The sequence below is a fragment of the Rhea americana genome, unplaced genomic scaffold, assembly GCF_003343005.1.
Source record: "Rhea americana isolate MKP2758 unplaced genomic scaffold, rheAme1 scaffold_206, whole genome shotgun sequence".
Classification (NCBI taxonomy): Eukaryota; Metazoa; Chordata; class Aves; order Rheiformes; family Rheidae; genus Rhea; species Rhea americana.
The window spans coordinates 434,510-455,684 of record NW_028186217.1 but is presented as its reverse complement, the minus strand read 5'-3'; the positions used below and the strand labels follow the sequence as shown (position 1 = coordinate 455,684).

Below are 21,175 nucleotides of genomic sequence, written 5' to 3'. Positions count from 1 at the left end.
TTTGCCATTTATTACTTGTTTTGAACATTAATATACTGTTTCTCAGATACAAAGAGATTTTTGTGTTCATCTGTTCTTGTAAAAGCACATTTTGGCCTAAATAGAGGTTATTGCAGGTACTTTTCCACTAGGACTACATCTTATTGTGCCTTTGAATTTTTGTGAGAGACATGATGATAACAGAAGTCTTCCTGTATATTAGGTCTCCCTTACAATTAATTCAAAAATACTTCTCAGTCTTCCCCTTGGATTGTAAGGGTCTTGAAAATAATACTGTGTGTTTTAATCTTGAAGACTGTTATTCTTTTTACAGATATTCTTAGTTAAAGTGAGATAAATTTCATCTTTTGAGGGTATTCCTAAGAGTAATTTTTCTACTTTTGTATCTCAGCATAACTTGAACTTTCCTTCCAAAATGAAAGATTAGTCTTGCAGTACACGTACGTCTTCCTTCTCTTGAGTATATTAGGAGAAGGTGGATAGGATTGTTTATTAAAGGCAACATTTAAGTATATAGGAAAAAAGGGACTGTTAAAATAATCTAATCTTACCTTCAAATTTCATGGATCAGAGCATTTAGCTAATGAGGGTCTTGCATCAGTTACAATGTTCAGTGGTTGAAGAGTCAATCTTCTGAGCAGTTGGTAGTCTGTTTAGAGCGATGAAGGGAATGTGCAGAAATCAACATCTCAGGAACACRCAGCAAGACCTGAAATAGGACCTTGATTCCCTGCTTACTGCTTTTTGCATTGGATCATGTTAACTCAAATTAAATTTGTGCTCTTGAAGGAATATCAAGTTAAGGAAAACTGTTTTGATGTAATAAAAATGCAATTATAATTTTAGATTGCTTGTTAAGAGTTTATTAGCTTCTGTATCAYGATGAAAGCATTTAATTGTGTAAGGAATACATGCCGTTTTCACAGCCATCCAGCTTCTGCTGTACAAAGCACAATACTGCTTAGTCATCTGCTTATTCACTCGAACATATTTGGAATTATGGCTATTCCAGATTCATTGGATTCTATTTCCATACTCTTCCTAACTTCCACAATTTGCTGTTACATTCCACCTTAATTTATGATAGTTCAATTAAAAAAAAATACACTTATCCTAAATTAAAACATATGACCCATCTCGAATCAGAAAATAATCTCACCGTAATTATAAAAAAGAGGCAGAGAATTTCCTATTTAATTAGTGTGAAGTTTTTTGTAATAATTGCTATGCTTCCACGATTTCCAATTCATTTTTTACAGTTCTTACAATGCGAAGCTTTTCTTGCCTAACAGCTGTCCTCTGGTATTAGAATTACTATTGCAGAAGTTATAATACTGGAAATAAGGAATTATTGCCTAGATTAAATATAGACTTATTTAGATTTATTTTTCCCAGTGCTAAAGGTTCTTAAGACTAAAGGTTCTTCAGACTAAAAGCATTCTCATAAGCAGCTACCTTTCCTAAAAATCAATTCAAAGAATGTATCTTTTGTTGTTAGCTTTCCATATGCTGAAAACTAGACAATTTTAGATGCCATCTAGGGCTATTTTAAGATAGGCCTTCCTGTGTCAGCTGAGAAAAAAAAATACTGCATGTGACAGGTCACAGAATTATAGAATTTGTTGGAAGGGACCCCCGAAGGTAGCCTGATCCAGCAGTTCCCTCACTCCCTAGAGAAGGGCCAACTTCAAACTTGGGTCCAATTTACAAGTTAGATAAGATTGTTCTGAATCATGATGGAATATAAAATTTTATGGTAAAATGAGGGGCTCCTCTCTTTTCTTCTGGTCTGTTGTTTGTTTACAGCACCTGAGGACTTACTCTCATACCGAGTGCAAATCATGCAAGTCCAAATGAGAAGCATAAAGTTTCTGCTCCTTTCCCTTGAATATCTCTCAAACTGTTTACCGTCCTTTCTCCTTCCTGTTTTCTTTTCTTTAGAGATTAAGTTCTTAAATGTAGCATATAATAATTGTAATTACACGGTTTCAGTTGCCTTCATGGTTTCACCTCAGCTGAGACACACGTTAGCTTTTTTCCTTTTCTAAATCCAATATTTTTAACAACCTACTTGCCTTTGTATTTAAATTTTGCTAATCATTGTGGTGCTTTTCATGTTTTTTTAACTGTTTTTAAAGAAAAACCAAGTTTTTTTTTCAAGTAATTCAGAATTCAGTAATTTGGCTTGTTCTTTCATTTTGAACTTTTTTTTTGTTACATTATTTTCCTTGATTTTATAATGTTCCAGTGACTGTGCACAACTGGAAAAGGTATCTTTGGACAGATCTCAGTCTTTGTGTTAGTGATTTCATCTCATCTAGTTGCATTCCATCTCATTCCACATCTTTATTTTATTTTCTCTTTAGTTTTCTTTTTATTGCAGCATATTCTTTGTCTGTTGTTTCTTTTTGCTTCTCTTCCCATTAGTTCCTTTTTTTTCTTCATTCATCTATCCATCTCTTCTTATTTTTGTCTTATCCTTCAAGTTTCTCCTGCTACTTGTGTTTTTCTTTTCCTTAGAAAACTTCTGTACACATCGCTGCTAGAAGGGGAGACTTAAATTTCTGCAAAAAAGTAGGACTTGAGAAAGAAACAAAGCCAAGAAGTCTAGGAATGCAGTTTTTTTTTTTTTTTTTTTTTTTTTTTTTTTTTTTTTTTTTAAGAAGAAGAAGAAGAACAGGGCTAATATTAAACTAAAGTAGGTTACATATATATTACTTTTTCTTAAAAATTTGTGTTTCTATTTAAATAGTGTATACATTTATATAAATCCAGAATTCCTCACATCTCTGTATGTATCCAAAGAAAGGCTCATCTAGAGTAATGCTCAGAGGTGGGTATATTTGAAAAAGATTTTATTTAGAATTTAAATTGATATACCTTTCATATAATGTTTACATTTATTTAGTGATTATAACAGGATAGTAGATTTTGCTTACTTATTTACTATTAAGCTTTATTTTAAAGAATTTCAGTGGGTGATGGTTGATGGGTGATGGTTTTTCAGATCTATGATCTGAAAAATACTGAAGTGAAAGATAAATGAAAACACTCCCTTAAATCATCTTTTTGCCTGTGTGCAGAGAGTGGTTTATATCAAAAAAAATCAGTGGATGATGTGATAAGATGTGACCTTAACTGAAAGTACTTTGTGCATCAGTTGAACTATACAGAACTTTTAACAGAAATATAACATGATGTTATTTTGCAGATGCTCATAAATAGAATATTAGATCAGCAGCAATTTATAAAAGGCTATTATTTTATTCAGGGCATTCTTCTCAGGATTTATAGTAGCCCAAAGAGATAGGGAGACAAAAAGTCATTTTGTTGTGCATTCTTGCCTTTGTTAGAGAGCCTAAACAGTCTTATTTTTTAGCATTGTGAAAGCATTTGCTTGGTGGCAAATGTGTGACTGAACCAAGGTTTTGGTTCAGACCTCTGTCTTAGGAACATCTCTGTGGCACTGCACAAATGAATTTGAGTCTTCCTATGAGTTTCTCCTGAAATAGATTGTTTGTCAATGTGAATTTGATCTAGTATCACATAATACCAAATAAACAAAATAACAAGGTCTTGTATTATTTTAACTAAAAAATTTGAAGATTAAGATATTGATGTTGGAGATAACTAAAGAGTAGTTTAGATGTCCAGTCCTCAAAACTCTTTCATTCTGAAGAATGTTTTAATAAACACATCTCTTGTGTTCTGTTTCCAAGCCRGTGTTACAAGAGCTGTGAAAGTCAATTATTTCACCGTGGTTCTCTGCATCATTTCTAGGAACACTCATGATGAAATTAATGGGAGTGTAATAATGTTTCTTATCAAGTCTTATTTTAATTTGGTCATAATACTTTTTATTATAATGAGTTGATTACCATGAAATTACTAGGTGATTTTGACCTAAGAAAGTACTACTGTCAAATAACTGTGCTGACTGTCTTTAAGAGATACTGATTTTTATTCTTTTTAATCTCATATTTGAATGGTATTCAAACACTGCTTGTAATAGCACTTACTGAGTAACGTTTTAAGTATGGTTATTCCATTATGGCAAACTGTACAGTTATTGAGACACCAGTGTTATGTGTACAGGTATGTGGTATTAAAAGTCAGAGTATTTCTTTCTGGCTTGATAGGTACAAATACTCAGTATTTCAGAATTCTCTTTTAAGTATAGTGTAATAACAGCTGTAATAAAGAATTTCTGATAGCTTACCTGTTTTTATTCTTGAGTGCTACTAGCTAGTGTATCAAGCCCATTCTTTGTCAATTTGAGAGAGATTTCATTAGCTGTTGCTCAGGATTTATTCCAGCGTGTTTCCTATCAAGCTTCTCAGCTGTTGACACAAAACCGACATGCTCCAAACAGCTCTTCCACTTCCTCGAACATGCTGTTATATTCACTTTCAAGGAGCACTTGGCTGGCTCCGGCATCCCCGACTTGCAACTTCTGACAACTTTTGCTCTTTTTGTTTACTGGAGTTTTTACTGGACCACTGCTTCTTAACGTTATTTTTGGTTTCCCCTTTAGGTGAATTCATCTATTTCTTCAACAAGACTTTATATATCTAATGTTGCTCTTAAATGTAATCTACATTTCCTGCAATACCTCTGATGTTTGTTTCTTCATCAGTATAAACTTAACATGACAATTGAATGCTTAGAATTTCTGTCAAAACCATTTTGATTCAGCTTATTTTTTCTGGTTTGTATCCTCGTCTTGCCTGTGTATACCACACTAACTTTAAATTTTTATTTTTATATAATACGGTTGTGACGTCTTTATATCCTGCTATCTGCTCTGCCTTCTCTGATACATGATGAGATTTTTCTGTACTATTTCTAAAGTTCATTTGATTTTCTTAGAATTGAAGTTACATGTAAGAGTCATTAAAAACAAGTAGTATGTGATGTAAAAAAAATCAAAAATTGGAGTAAAAATTTAGAGTAAAAATAGGAATTTTAAAGTCCCTTAACAGCTTAAAGAGCCTAGGTTACATAAAATATAGCAATAGATTTTATAAATATTTTGCATTTTATAATTATTTCTGTTAATGATACACAAGTATGGATAAAATTCCACTTAATCTTCTAAATATGAAGCTCTGTTGAGATAACAGTATCATTACTATTATCAATTTTAAAACGCGATAGCTATTTTCTGTGTACTCCAATACAGCTGCTTTTCAGAGCAGAAACATTGTGCATACTTTTTAGATAATCAGTTATATTTTTCATCCAAATACCTTGGAAAGTACATTTAAAAAATGAAAATTGTCAAACTTCTTCAGAAGTACAGGAAGTCACATCCTCACACGATAAGCTAGTAAGTTCTTTTTGGTTAGTTGGTACATGTCTACCAGCAGACTTTGTTTATAAACATACCATATTGGAAGCTCTTCGTTAGTGCGTGCATAAGAAAATAATTGTTACTGAATTTGCAGGAAACTTACATCAGTAACATTGGATTTATCTAATTAATTTATTCTTTCAGATGCTCCAGCCAGTAGTGTAAACAAACCCCGTGTGTCAGAGAGCGCTCACACCGATGCCTATCACGTTAGAACGGAACCAGAACAAGGAAACCTCTACTCTCCAGAGCAGACATCTCTCCATGAAAGTGAGGGTCTGTTGTATACATTTTAAGTACTAGAATGTTTCTATATTAATTATATAATAATGTAATATAACTATGAATGTAATAAATATCTAAGTAGATAATGCTTTGTTTTCATAAAGGTATGCGATGCATTTATTCTTATGCTGGCTTCATATCTACAGGGTCTGTAGGTAACTCAAGAAGTTCAACACAAATGAATTCTTATTCTGACAGCGGGTACCAGGAAGTAAGCAGTTTCCATAACAGCCAAAACTTGAGCAAATCAGAAAATAGACAGCAGCATTCTCTTATTGGAACAGCTAACAACCATTTGGTGAGAAGTTCACGAGCTGAAGGACAGACTTTAGTTCAGGTATACTCAAAATAGTACTCGTTTCTACTGTCTGTAACACAGTTTTAAAGACAATAGATACATAGTTGGACCTATGCTTCCTATAGGCTGGAATTAATGTTATTAAGTTGAATAGTGAAGTTAATTAAAACAATGTAAAAAGTGTAAATGTGTGGCAAAATGGACTTGTTCACTGACGTCAGCATTCATATGATGCGATTCATTTACTGCAACTGAAATTAAGTACAACTTCTGAGGACTCCTGACTACAGAGTATGCTGCTAATATACTATCAAGATAGTATCACTCAGTTAAAATTGTTTTGGCATGATATTGGACAAAATAGCCTACATTTTGGCCCATATGTAAACATGTGCTTAAAGAAAGAAGCTATTTGTGTTTATGTACCTTCTACCACTTGTTTATTCCTACTTTTTCATTAATCAGTTTGATGTTAAGGTAGTAGTCAAAAAAGCATTATTAGCTATACCAGAACTCTCTGGAAAACTGTTCCTGAATTTCCAAGGTAGTAGCTTTTTTTTAAAGAAAACGTAACTACGTTAACATAGAAAGAATGAGGAATGGAGGGGTTTTTAGTCCTAAATTACTGTTTTGTATATTGGGAAATTCTGGCTAGAAAAATGTGAAGAATTGAAATGTGAATTATTTTATAGGAAAACCTAACAAAAGAATGAATGAATGATGTTTAGGGCAAAACCTACTCTTCAGCTGCTTTTATATGTTGTTAAATTGTGTGTTTCCTGTTGACCTTTCTCTCATATCTTATGGAGGAAAAATATCTACTATGTGGCCTAAAAGATAAAACTGATGAACGTTTTGTTTTCGTTTTTAAACAGCCTTCAGTAAACGTTGCTGCCAGCCGAGCCATGAGACGTGTTAGCTCAGTTCCATCCAGAGCGCAGTCTCCCTCGTACGTGGTGAGCACAGGCGTTTCTCCTTCACGGGGGTCGCTGCGAACGTCCCTGGGTAGTGGGTTTGGCTCTCCATCAGTTACCGAGCAAAGACCCCTTACTTCTAACGCGTATTCATCCACTACGCTGCCAGTCCAGCGGGCAGCATCCCCGTATGCTGCACAGAGACCGGCCTCCCCGACGGCTGCGCGGCGGATATCCAGACAGGCGTCGAATCCCAACAGCGGCAGTGCCCAGTACCAAACGTCGGTCAGGGTCGGCTCCCCTCTGGCCCTCACTGATGTGCAAGCAAGAGTAGCTTCTCCTTCTCAAACCCAACTAGGATCTTCTTCCCCAAAACACTCTGGTATGACTGCAGTCCCGCAGCATTTGGGAACAACGTTACAAAGAACAATTCATGATATGGAACAATATGGACAACAGTACGATATATATGAGAGAATGGTCCCTCCACGTCCAGATAGCCTTACAGGTTAGTAAAAAGGTAAAGACACAGCTTAAAACTTAATATAAACCTACAAGTGCAGGCAACCAATAATGCAATTGTAGTTCTATCTCTGAAACATTGTAGCATTAGGACCCAGCTAGRGTGGATTCTTCAAATCAGTTGTAAATGCTTATGTCAAACAGTATGTGTCAATGATAATGCAAGTTCACAGTGAATACCAAAAACAGTCAGAAAGTCCACTGCTGAAGTATTTTAAGTTAAATGAGACAGAGATAAATTAAAACTTGAGAGGGACAGATGAAAGATACAGTGCTTGCAGATTGTATGTAATTGTAGATGCTACATTGGAGGACCAGCGAAAATGCATGCCGTGCGTTATAGAATGATTTCACAAACGTTTTTAAAAAGTCGATGTGACTAAACACTACTGTAAGGGAGGATATTAAAAGTAAAAAAACATTCTTCAAAAAGGTAAAAGTTATGTGCAAATGAGAAGGAAGGGAAAGGATATACGATTTCAAGTTCAGTGAAGAGTGACAAAAAGGGTTTAAGATGCAGTTTGCAAAAGCACAATTTTGTATGTCTGTTCAGTGGAGAAGCTCAGTCTGGAAGCCTTTTTTAGAGGGGATGCATCAAAGGATCTGTCCCCAGTTGAAATGTCAGTGGAAGGGGCTACCAAACGAATCAACAGAATGATCACTAACAGGACCAGGTGGTGTTCCTCCACAAGTTTTAAAGAAAGTGAAAGATGAAAGAGCAGAACTATTAACTTTATGTGCAATAGCTCACTTGCAATCTTTTGGTACTAGTACAGTTTTAAGTTGACAAAAACTTGAAATTTTGAGGAGAGTTCCAGATCTATCTGGGAAATTCCAGACTAGTTAGCTCGACATCTGTAACAGACGGATTTGTGTAAACTGAAGGCAAGCAAAGTCACTGAATGCAGAGATAAATTTGATACTTCAGGAAAGGTCAGCATGTTTTTTTGTAAAGGTAAGTCATGCCTCACAAATCTGTTGGAGTTCTTTAAAGGAAGATTAATATAGTCTACTTAGAGTTCAGGAAAGTATTTCATTAAGATCTGTCACAAAAAACTCTTTGAAGAAGGTAAGCTGCCATGGATAAGAAACTGGTTAGAAGATAAGCAATACAGGGAAAAATGAATGGTAAGATAGATTTTTTTTTTTAAGTGAGGACATGTCACCAGCTGAGTCTACAGGGACCTGTCTATTGGGACCTGTGCTGTTCAGCATATTCATAACTGAAAGTAATGAATAGTAAAAGGACAGTATTTAGGAAAAGAAGTCATTTGATTTTATATAGATGTATGCATTTGTGCCAGTCTGTATGTTGCTTCTAATGAGATGTTGTGGAGTGTGTGAGATAGAGGAAAGCTGCCATYCAATTGCAAAAGATAAAGCGAAAAAGAGAATTTCACATGATTGCATCAGAGCGAAATGTATCATGGGCTATTTAAACTTGTATAATGGCTTTTCTTCACCTTCTTAAATCTCTGCTGCCATGGTTAAACTGCATTTTGATAGCGCTGGTTAGAATGGTGAGAATGCTGTGATTTATCTGAAGTCAGATAACTTTCTGCAAACTAGGTGCTCTGGAAAATTTAAGACTGCTCTCTACAAGAAATGGGTCCTGATATTCCCTCATTTAGACCAGAAGAAAAAGACATAATAGGCAATGGGACAGCTTTTACTGTTCAGGAGAACTTCAGTAATCTACAGGGATTTAGTGAATGGAATAAAATATGTCCATTTGCATTTTAACAGCCAGTAGAGGTAGTGAATGACTGAACTTCACTATTAAATACAAAAAACATCATGAAGAATTTTTCCCATAATGTTAGAATAAACTCTCGAAGATTTACCAAGCTTGCTATCTTCTAATTGGCTAGAGAATTTTACAATTATATTATTAGAATGGATGTGTATAAAGGATGAGATTTAAGCAACTGTCTCTATATCAAAATCAAGATCAAAGATAGCTGATTATGGATGAGCTGGATTGATCTTGTCCCATTTTTATGTTTACTTCATTAGCAGAAATAAAGATAATGAAATGACTGTGATTCTGAAAGTGCTGCCTTTTTTGTAAAATGTATTTATTTCAACTTAATATCCAGTTTTCTTCAAACTGGCTTGTTAGTTATGGTTTCAGTAGGCCATTAATGCATTGCTGCAACTTACTTAATTCACATTGTTAGAACAGGTAAAATTTTTAACAATTCTGAAACAATGTATTAAACAGAACCACTGAAAAATAGGGACTTTTAATCTATATATTTTAAAGGTGTTTTAAGTTTTTTTTTTTCCTTAAGTAAATGTCACAGCACTTTTGACTCTTTTATAGTTTCTTTTGGTTATCTTTTTAGATATTTGCATAAAATTAAATAATTGGGTTTGAGCTTGTTTCTTGTGCTAAGACTACAGCTATTACTGAACACTTGGTTCAAACTACATTCATTAATATCTGGTTCTAAAGGAATGAATTGCAGTGGATTGGATCCTGCTTTCACTTGAAGTTAAACAAAATCTTCCTATTTGCTTCTGTAGCAGTACAATATGAACTTAATGCATCATTTGTAGAATCTTGTAATCAACCTGTCAGTTGGGGGGGTGTATGCGTGTATATATCTTGGATATAAAGTATCTGCATTTCTCATCAAAAAGGACTGAATGTTCTGTAACAGTGTGTTGTTTTGTGCTGAGTACCCCTCAAATTGAGAATTGAAGAGCTTTAACTTTCTGGTGTTTTTGATACAAGACAGTTTTAAGGACTATTGTACCTTATAACTAGACTATTTTCTCTAGCAAACAATGAGCATGAAATAGGAAACTAGAACAAGCTGCCAATCTTTTCTGGTTTACTTACAGTTCGGACCATATTTTTCCAAGACTGCATTAACCTTTAGAATTATCAGATCATGTATTGAATCTGAGTAATTAAAAATTACGTTTATTCCTCGTTACATCCTACAACATTAAATAAAATTGTTTACAGTATATTTTTGTAAGAAAAATGTACAATGATATATAAACACAAACTTTTTAATATGTACATTTATTTTCTGATTTATATCCAGGCTTTCAAATTTGATGAAATAGGAAAACTCCTTTCTACTTAAGAAATTTAATCTTACAAACTGATGCAATTTAGTTGTTAATTTATTAAATCGAGTAGTTTAACAAGGTGGAGGGAGATCTGGCCCTGGACTACAATGGTTATATTTAGAAGCAAGTAGGCTTGTTGTTCAAGAGTTTAATTACTGTGCTTTGCTTCATTTGGCTGCTAATGTATGTTTATATATTGGGCAGATGCCTTTATATTCTAGTTGGCTTCAGTAATAATTCTCCATCCAGAAAGTCTGAGCCCATCTTTCAGCATCCCAATATGCAGAGAAGTATTAACAATCCTTTAGAGAATTTGAGAAACAGAGAAGTAGAGACACTTTTGGTGGAACTTCAAGACCTCCTCACCTTTGACAGTTAGACTCCGTAAGTTTACATTTGCACTCAGAATGTGAAGGCATCCTTGCCTTAAGCTGTTCAGTAAGTCACAGAAAACCAATTACAAGCATCACCTGAGAGGTTCGGCATTCAATTTGTGCTCTATCGGCACTGCTTAGTGTTTGGCAAGACCATACAGCTTACTTTTAGAGGCCCTCTAGGATTGTTCACATCACAAGTTCAGTCACTTGGTAGGAGCAAATTTCCTGTCTTACTACCAAAGTGCAGACATCTACTTTGTGATAGTCTGTCTCCTACCATGTGCTGGGAGACATTGGTATTTTGGTTTCAAGACATAATCATGTGACATGCAAGTAGTTGCCTTTCTAGGATCAGACATGCATGCATACACCCAATGCATTGGTGTGGCACCAGCGTGTGATGTGGGGTGGCTATAATTCAGGCGCTTTTGGGGTATGCTTCTCATCGCATGGAGACCTAGGAAGGAAGTTCCCGAGGCTGGCCGTGAGTGAGAGGAACCATCTTGCGGGCTGGAGACTTAAGTCCGTCGCCCTCCGCCTCGTCAGTCCGAAACCTTGCCCCAGCCACCCAGAGTCACAGGAGGGTTAATGATCTGGTCCAGCCTCCTGCTTGGACCTGGGCTGGTACCAGCACAAGCTCAGTGAGGTGTTTATACAGCTGGGGACTGACCACCTCCAAAGGTGGAGACCCTGCACCATCTTGATGATCTTCCCCAGCACTCTGTGACCTTCCTGATGAATAATTTTTTTCTGAAGTTTAATCTGAACTGTGCACATTGCAACTTGTGACTGTTGGCTTGTTGACCTGCCACTGCCAAGAAATCCTTGGCTCTTACACTATGTACTGCTTCATTTTCAAGATTATGACTGCACTTCAGGTTGCGCCCTATTTCACAACTGGATTTCTGTCAGCTTCAGAACTTATCTTGTCAGTGCTGATTTATCTTAACATGCTGCCTTAGTTTTTCAGTTAGTATATTTTAGAATATTTCAAATATAGAGATACTATGAATAAAATTGAGTTGAAAAACTTTTTAAAAAATTACCAGTGTATTATAGAAAAAACATAATAAAAGAAATGTAGTTCCATCAATTAATCATGTAATAGTATTAATACAAAGAAGATTAAGGAAGAAATGTTCAATTGTAGTTTAATACTATTCTCTATTAATGTATTTGGCTATATTTAATTTCTTCTAATTTTTTCATATAGCTAATAGTTTTTCCTGGCTAAAAGAAGAAAGGCTTGCATATGGCTGCTTTATTTGAAATTGATATTAGACATGTACATATTTACCTCTTCTTGTTTTTAGGCCTCAGGAGTTCATATGCTAGTCAACACAGTCAACTAGGACAAGAACTACGATCCACTGTGTCTCCTGACTTGCATATCACCCCTATCTATGAAGGCAGAACCTATTACAGTCCGGTATACCGTAGTCCAAATCATGGGACGATTGAGCTACACCAGGGATCCCAGTCAGCTTTGTATCGAACAGGGTCAGGTGGGTAAAGGACTTCACTGCTCTTCCAGTCAGTGTGTACCAAAGTTTCGCCTGAGCTTTTCCGGAACATATGGCAATAATAGGAGATATGTAATGCCAGTTTAAAAGGAGAAAACAGATGTAACAGATCAATGGAAATATAAGCTAGTCTGAAGGACTTAAACAGCAGCAGCTGAAAAGGTTTTGTGATGCTTGCAAGAAATACTTATACTGGCACTATGTATCAGTGTCAACTTAGAGTCAGAATATTTTCCATTTGATACTGTAAATTCAGGTACCTTGAAGGAAAGAGTATTTTGTGACACAGATTTTATTGCATGCTCTTGCATTCTTTTTGCATCATTCTCTTACCAGCTGAGTTTGTTCATTTTTTTGTTAGTCTGGTAAAATGATAGCTTGCACGCTTAGATTACTTACCTTATCTTTTGCAGTGTAATTAGTATTTCTTAGCATAGTAGGTACTGTATTTAATAATTATTTATTGAATCTACAATATTTCTATTATATTTGATGTAATCTTTACTGACAAATTATAAAGTGCTTAAACAAAAAGAGCATTGGAAGTGATCATCTGTAAATAGAAATTTAAAATATATTTTGCAATACAGTTTTTTTTAGGGTTGATCACTAAAGCTGTATAGTGGAGTAATTTGTAAAAATTGTCCAATTGTCCAAATATTAGAGTGATTTAACTAACCAACGCTCTAGAAATATTTACAAAGTTGTGTCTGATTCCTATGTCATTTTTTTAACGTATTTAAAAACTGCTTTTTAATGTTTTTTACATAACTGAAATACTGAGAGTACTGGACATTGAGGGAAGCAAGGGCTTCTGCAGTTATCCTGTCCTGTTTACTACAACCTAAAGTAGACAAATTATGTTTGTCAGGATGTGACATGAGGAAAATTAACTAGCCTTTGGACATGGAGCATCCTACACTCTTTCTTGATTGATTTTTTCCTTACTCTTTTTAACCAACTATTACTTCGTTTCTTCAATAGACGTTTGTTACCTTTTTTTTTAAATACTGGTTTTATACTAGGAGTTGGAAACCTGCAAAGATCGTCCAGTCAGCGTAGCACATTCACATACCAAAGAAATAATTATGCCCTGAACACGACGGCAACCTACGCAGAGCCCTACAGGTCRGTACCGTACCGCCTGTCGGAGCCTGGGTACGGCAGGCTACAGCACACGGTGCCCGCTGACGATGGGACAACGCGGTCACCGTCCATAGACAGCATTCAGAARGACCCCAGGCAAGTCCAGTCTGCTTTCCATTACCTTATGTATTTGCCAAAATAGTAAAAGTTTTAATGTGTTCCTAGAATAAATATGGCACCTGTTGTTGTGCATATTTCAGCTCTACATTGCTTAAACATTTGTGACTAATTTGGATTTAAAGATCCTGTTGAATGGCTAAAGTGATAATTTTTTTCTACTTTGCTACAGTAAGGACGAACGACTTGTATGTATTTAAATGCTATTTCAATTTTCTTCTATTTTAATTTCAATTTAGAAGTTATTACAAGAAATATCAGTAAATTTGATAACAGTGGATTATTGTTAGTCTTTCTGAGTAATTCTTCAGAGGCATTTATAATACTGTAGTAATTTTCTCTTTGTGGAAGTGGGAAAATGTCAGATTTTGAAAATTAGGAAGTACATTTAATTTATTTGAATGAATTTTTCATGAACAGCTTGCTTAAAATTCAAAAACCCATAAATCTTTTTTTAAAAAGATTACCATTTTGCAAAAGCTAATACATACTTGTATTTTTAAGACAGTTAATTTCGTTTGATGATCTAAATGCATGTCAACATGGGTATATGACAAGTGTAATATCATCTTTACAATTTAATAGACACACTTTTTGCTAAAACCTTATACTTTAGAATGGGAATATCAAAACCAGCTTATACAAAGCTTAAGGRGCTTTACAGTACAATCTGTTTGTCTTCGGTGTGAGTATATGATCACTAGAAATTTCAGTGGGCTTGCAAGTTCATTGAGGTTGCGTGATCATGAAAACAGATCACATGTTTTGCTGGGTTTAGAAACAATGTGAAAGCAGAACAGCTCACATTGGAGGGCATGAACTCCAGTGATGCCTCTGGAGTCTTTCATACAGAAAACTAGGACACCAAATCAGCTTTGAAAAAGATAACTAGTAGCTGTGATCAGACTATAGTCTTACACTGAAATCTTTTAGGCTTCCTATTTTACAAAAAGCTTGTAACAAACCTGATTTAGTTACCTTTTAGGTTGGCCCTATCCTTCAGTCTTGAAAATAAAAGCACTGTTTTTCTTTAAATTTGTCATTTTTCTTATTAATGAAAATTTCCTATTTTAATAGATACAGACATACTGGATTAATTTCATTTAACTCTTCTGTTTGTATGCTCATCTAAATGAGGTTAACAGAAGAATCTTACCTCTACTGAGGGCTAGTTGCATGTTGCTTCTGATCTGTTCTGGCATGGCCTACAAAAAGTTATCATAGAAGTTGTTTACTGATAACAGGAATGCAAAAAAGTTCTAAGAAATTCTGACTGACTTTTCATCACTGATACACTTTCTTATGTTGTGATTTCACAACGAAGTAGTTTTGTCTTGGTTTGATCTCTTTCAGTTTCTGGTTCACCTGTCATGCTATTGCTAAGGTTAAGCTATTGTGTCTTCTTCTGAGCTCCAGCCTTTTTAAAGCATTGCTCTACAGTAAGATTGAGGGAGCATTCAGAAAGATACCTTTATTWTTGGAAAGCCAATTTTCCCTAAGATCTTGTCAGAACGGAGAAATAAGCTTCTGCTTACTGAGTGGTTCAGAGCAGACACCAAAGTAACTTTCCCTTTTCAGTGACTGTGAAGGTTTCCTTGGCCGTGTGAGAGTTAGCCTTTGAATATCTTCGCAAATATTGTTCTTGGAACATCTGTTATTACACTTGCTTGGATTTTCAAGAACAGGAAACCGTATATACTATTATCCTTTTAACTTTCTTTATAAAGGGAAGGTGGCCCACGAATATTAGTGGATATATTTCTAAACCTATGAATTGGGCATAGATGTGCTTAATACTTTTTCCAGGATTTGTCCACATAAATAAAATGGCTGTGTTTAATAAAACAGGTCTGATGATATTAATTTTACAATCCCTGAATAACTCATATTATGCAAACTACCTGGATCTGATTATGATGAAGAGATCTGTATCTGCACAGCTTTTTTTTCAAATATAATTGACTTCATACAAGGAAGAACATTGAGTGTTGAGGAAAAAATGTTAYGAGCAATGTTGTTACATGTATAAGACCTAGGAAAAATCTATGCATCTGTTGTACTCATGCTGAAATGCTGGGAGATGTATATACGTATAAGTTGTTGGTGTAATTTTAGTATGTACATTTGTTTGTATGACCAACATAACCAATCTAACTGAAGAATGTAGGATATAAAGCGTCCTTTCCCAATAGGAAAATTAAAATATAAGATGACTCATTATTATTATTATGATAATTATTATTATTCTGACATACCTGTTTTTTCTCCTAGACCTGGTACTCCAGAAAAAAAACAAAATTGTTGAAAAACAGTTTAGGCACTCTAGTAATTCTACCTAGTAAATAAATGTGTGTTTATAACTAATACCTTTCCTTGAATATGTTCATCTAATGAAGAGAGTTTGCCTGGCGAGATCCAGAGCTGCCTGAAGTCATTCACATGCTTCAGCACCAGTTCCCATCAGTTCAGGCGAACGCAGCTGCCTACCTTCAGCACCTGTGCTTTGGAGATAACAAAGTGAAAACAGAGGTACGGCACAAACTCCTCCTCTGTTTCTGGGGAAACTATACTGAACTGAAAGAACAGCTAGACCTTTTGCCTCTGCTTTCATCTTTTTGTTGTAACACAATATCCTGAACCCTTTTATGTTTCTGGTGGTACTAGATGTATGTTAATGTTGATATATATATAGATGCGTGTAAATATATGCACATGTATCTCCATAGATTTTCATATGTGTCTGGAGATCTTCACATAGACCCTCCTAAGATGCTGTCTTTGTATAACAGATGCAAATTATGTGAAATTCTTTAACATTCAAGTTGCATAGTCTGGCAGAACTCTAGAAGTACAGGTGTACTGAAGTCTGTGTGTGTGTGTAATGAGATGATGCCTGGAGACTAACAAAAGCAATGGTTCTTGAAGAAGCACTGCTTCTTGAAGGTTTTCCTCTGTTTTTCATGAAGATGTTTTAAGGTCTCATAGGGAATAAGTGGATTATCAAGCAAAAAGAAGAAATCTTAGTCCTAGAAATAAACAGAGGGCAGTATTTATTTCAGTACATTGTGGAGGAAAGATACATCTGAGTGAAAATGCAGCTTATTGTTAAAATATCTAGCAGTTGTCTAAATTTAAAGAGCTGCTCTTTCACAGAGCAGCTATAAGCTATTGCTCTGAAGGAGTTTGCTTTCTCACTCATATCCGATGTGTGTTTTATTTTCATGATGGACATGATGAATATTACTTATGTTAGTAAAATATTGATACAACTTTTATAAGAATGTAGCTAACCCAGCATAATAACTCACAGTTGCTGGAAGGGAGAGGTTGCACTTCTCCCTTCGATCCCTTCTCCCTTCATCTCTCTGATTTCCTCAGGTCCACTGCTGGATGCTTGTTCCTAAACCTGGTGTGCAGCAAGTCTGGTGCTAACTGGGCTACTGTCAACCCAGCTGAGAAAAAGAGAAAAGTTTTTCAAAAATTTTCAAGAAGAAGAAAAGCTTTGCATACTAGCACAATTATTTTTCTTGTCTGGAATTAATTCAAATTTTACAAATTCTTATAATATTAGGAGAGAAAGAACACAATAGTCCTGGCTTCTTGGCAAGAATATTTCTGTGCTTTTGGAAGGGTGAAACTTTTTGRGATGTTTCCTAATGATCTGACTTTCGGTCTTTTATGCGGAAGTTGTCCCTTGAGTTACAGTGATGGGTAGTAATTAATGTGTTTTGAAAATGTGATGCTATCTGTGGCAATAGGGAAGTTGCAGTTCATGAAGAGTATGCCTCCCTTTCAAACAGAGGCCAGATAGAGGCCCTTTCAAACAGAGTTTATAGAAAATACTTTAGTCATTTTTGATGATGATTTTTAATTTAAAATTAATGTTAGTCTTAAAATTAATACTACTAAAAGTTATGTCTTTAAATAATTTTTAATTTAGAAAACAATTATAACAAACTTCTAAAATATTTGAATCGTTTGTGGTTTCTTTAAGTGATTTTGAACAAAGAAAAGCACTACATGGAAGTAAGATTTCAAAACGTAGACAGTTAATGTTGGAATTTATTAAAATAAATATATTGAAAAATAAATACAACTTGTCTCGTTTAAAGCAAGAACCTTACTTCCAAAAAGAACTTTAGGATACACTAGTAGGACTGAATATGTGATAATGTAAACCAAAATTTTTTTTGATTTAGCTAAATAATAATAGTTGACATTTAAATCTTTGCAACTTTTCATTTCTGATATTCCCTAGAAAGATATACTGATGTACAGTAAATAATTTTTTAAAAATTTATTACTTACAAACAGAGCTTTAGTAGTAACTGTTTTGAACACAGAGAATGACTGAAATTTCCATCAGCCTTTTCAACAATGATATGGCATATAGTCAAGTTAAGATTTCCCAATAATATTTCTTCTTGGAGTAGAATAAGGAATACTATCGTTATTAAAAAAAAGGGGGGGTGGGGGGAGGGAGGAGGGAGCTTTTAAATCTGTAGAGTGAAGTGTATGAAATCAATAGGAGCTAATGTTCCCGTTGTTCCATTTTATAGGTGTGTCGGCTAGGAGGAATCAAGTATCTGGTTGACCTCCTGGATCACAGAGTCTTGGAAGTGCAGAAGAATGCTTGTGGTGCACTGAGAAACCTTGTTTATGGGAAGTCTACTGATGAAAACAAAATAGCAATGAAGAACGTTGGTGGGATACCTGCCCTTTTACGATTGTTAAGAAAAACTACTGATGCAGAAATAAAAGAGCTTGTAACAGGTAAGTTTTGTGTAGGAACCAGTGCAGAACTGCAATACAGATTATTTTTCTGTGCTAAACAAAATGTTGAAATAACTGGTAAGTGAGTGGAACATGTTGTCTGGAATTTTATTTGTGCATTAGTTTTTTTGTCAATACAAAATAATTTCTTTTGATTACTGACATTTAAAATATTAGCRTGCAAGTATAGATTCACTAGGTGAAGTGAATCTTAGAGTACTTACAAAGATGAACCCATTCTATAAATGTGTATTTTAAGGTACAGGCAGACAATTGCAAGTATTCAAATTACAGAAGACTCTCAGTTTCCAGCCTGTTAGTAGAGTCACAGTAAATGGCTGTGTGCACACTTCTCATCTCTTGATTATGAGATAACAGATTCGGTTTATAACCCATGGACCTAGTTGGCATTTGGTGCAGACAGAAAGGGCAGAAATAATAATTTGCAGTTCTAATACATGAAGGAGCTCCATTTTCATCGAAACAAGTTGGATTTGTTAATGTTAGATATGTTAGGATGTACCYGCTGTCTCTCTTTTAGCATGGGAGTGATGTGTCTATGAAGATCAAGGTCCTGAAAGCACTTTTTCTGAAAACTTTCTGTTCAAGTTTTGATAGTGCTCTCACTTGGTTTGGTTTCATAAAATTTTTTCATTCTGTTTCAAATTAACCTATCACTTTACCTATTAATTTTCAAATAAATATGGTATTCAATTTAAGTTATGATGAAGGTGACTACTTTAGAAAAAGTGTCTCTAATTTTTAACACAGATAATGCATGATCCTTTTTTCTACCAACTACAGCAAAATGGTAAGTTTTGATCTAATTCTGTTCTGCTTGAGTCAGTGACATCGACTTCCGTTAGAACAGAGTTACACCAAAACTGAAAACTGTAGGAAAAATCCACAGTACACTTTTGACAGAGATTTTAAAACCCTTTCTATGAATACCAGTATAAAAAAAGAAGTGGAGAAGGTCCAGTGACTCTTAGGTTAATAACTGAAAACTCTACCTGTGCCAGAATTAAAACTAGCAATCCATACCCAGGTTACAGTATGTTACAAGTTTAAGATATAGAAACAGAAAAATGAATCTAAATCTACACCACTAGAAACACTATATGGCTGATTTCTAGTTTAAAATTAACRCTATTCATTAATGTTTCCATTTATCCATCATTTTTCATATAATATGGAATATCTAGTACAACATTTCTTAGTGGAGGAAATACGCATTTTCTTTTCCTGAAGAAAGGCTTCTTCCATATTAAATATATCTTCCTCATTAGCAGTATCAATTGATGGGTATCCTTTGCCTTTTAAAGAAAACAGGTATATATAGCATCACTGCATGTGAAATCCCCGTGTAGTTTACTTTAAAATACAAATCTTTTTTTATTAGCTATATAGAGTATTCATAATATAAAGTATTATATCAGTCTTCATAATTATTACCTGAAAATGAAGTAACAGCAAAGTCCCACAGACTATAAAAGCTGAACTCGAAAGTGCTTTGGAAGGGAATAATTATTGAAGAGTTTGTGCTCACTATGGACGGTTTCCGTTGCTGCTGACCAAGGGAGCCCTGCTGTCCCTCTGTGCATTCTCCACGGAGGTCATGCCTCTCCGGCAGCTGATGTTCTGCACCACCTCTTTCTCCACAGCTTCCGCACTGGAAGTGCCAGGTGGGACTCAGGAGCTCTGTTCCCTAGCAATTGACTTGAAGGATGTACGCTGGTTYGGTCTGTCTAGATACGTTTTTACTTTACTGTAGATCAACAAAGCCTGGAATCAATCTGTGAATTCCAGGCACTTGTGTCTTGCAAGATTTGTACAACTCTCTATGGGGTAGAAAATCAAAATATACATGTTCTTGATCGCAGGTGCATTTTCTAATAGTTGAGTCTATTATCAAGAGACCTAGGCAGACAGCCTGTAATATGTTAGAATCTAAGAAATATGGGTCTATGCCAGTAGTGCATGTTTTGTGCAGTGAAAGTGAGTCAGAAGCTACCTCAGTAGAAGTAGTTTCTTGGTTTCTGTCAGATCTTCATCAGCAGAGATGAGCCATAAACCAGTCCCTCTCCAAAGAAAGACCTCTGATACAGTCTTTTCAGTGGTTAGTTTTCTGTCAGTGTTGCTCTCTGAAACAACTCATGATGAGGTCAGATGAGTGGCTGTGCTGGCCCAGGGGAGGCAGTAGGATTTTACAGCTAGCATTAAGGAGGAATGGGCACAAATTCTGCCCTTCCAGAGGCATTTAATCATTAGCTTAACTGTATGGTAGAACTCTGTCATTGGAAGTAGAAAGAGGCTTTGATGGTCCTGGCAGTTCTTCATTTTATTTCTTCAAATTATTACATCAGCCAGTTCATCTTAGAAATGTTCTTCATCCAGCAGCTTGATCTTTTGTATACACAGAATCAGCTTTCTGAGAGATTGCATTCTTGCAGCAATTGATACTGTGCTGTAGCTTGTGTATTTTTGGAAAAGGAACCTGAGGTACCTTTTGAGGAGGTACAGAAATAGCTGCAAGACCCACACAAGTTTGCAAACTAATCACTCTGTGAAACAGGTATAGTTGCATTTTACCACTTTGTTTTACTCTAATAGATACCTCTGTTCTATGCTATTATAATCCAGAGTACTTTGTGATCAACTGTGTAAAAACTGTGCAGAGTGAACGTGAGCATCCACGCTCAGAAGTAGACCTCCAAGCCAGTGCGGCTGCCAAAGAGCTGTAAGAAATGTGCTGCCCCTTTTTTTTAACACCACCTGGT

The 21,175-nt window shown here is 35.2% G+C and overlaps 1 protein-coding gene across 5 annotated transcripts in view; it reads left to right on the top strand.

Moving 5' to 3' along the window:
* Window positions 1-21,175, top strand: part of PKP4 (plakophilin 4) — an 82,217-nt gene that overhangs the window by 36,592 nt on the left and 24,450 nt on the right. For 2 of the 5 annotated variants that reach the window (XM_085304316.1, XM_085304317.1), the window contains exons 5-11: window positions 5,498-5,629; window positions 5,785-5,975; window positions 6,812-7,358; window positions 12,150-12,341; window positions 13,385-13,601; window positions 16,019-16,151; window positions 18,182-18,395. In XM_085304316.1, coding sequence (XP_085160442.1) covers window positions 5,498-5,629; window positions 5,785-5,975; window positions 6,812-7,358; window positions 12,150-12,341; window positions 13,385-13,601; window positions 16,019-16,151; window positions 18,182-18,395 — 1,626 coding nt within the window. Of the gene's footprint in view, window positions 1-2,752; window positions 2,834-5,497; window positions 5,630-5,784; window positions 5,976-6,811; window positions 7,359-12,149; window positions 12,342-13,384; window positions 13,602-16,018; window positions 16,152-18,181; window positions 18,396-21,175 lie in introns of all 5 variants that reach the window. The other 3 variants (XM_085304318.1, XM_085304320.1, XM_085304319.1) reach the window with 3 other exon arrangements.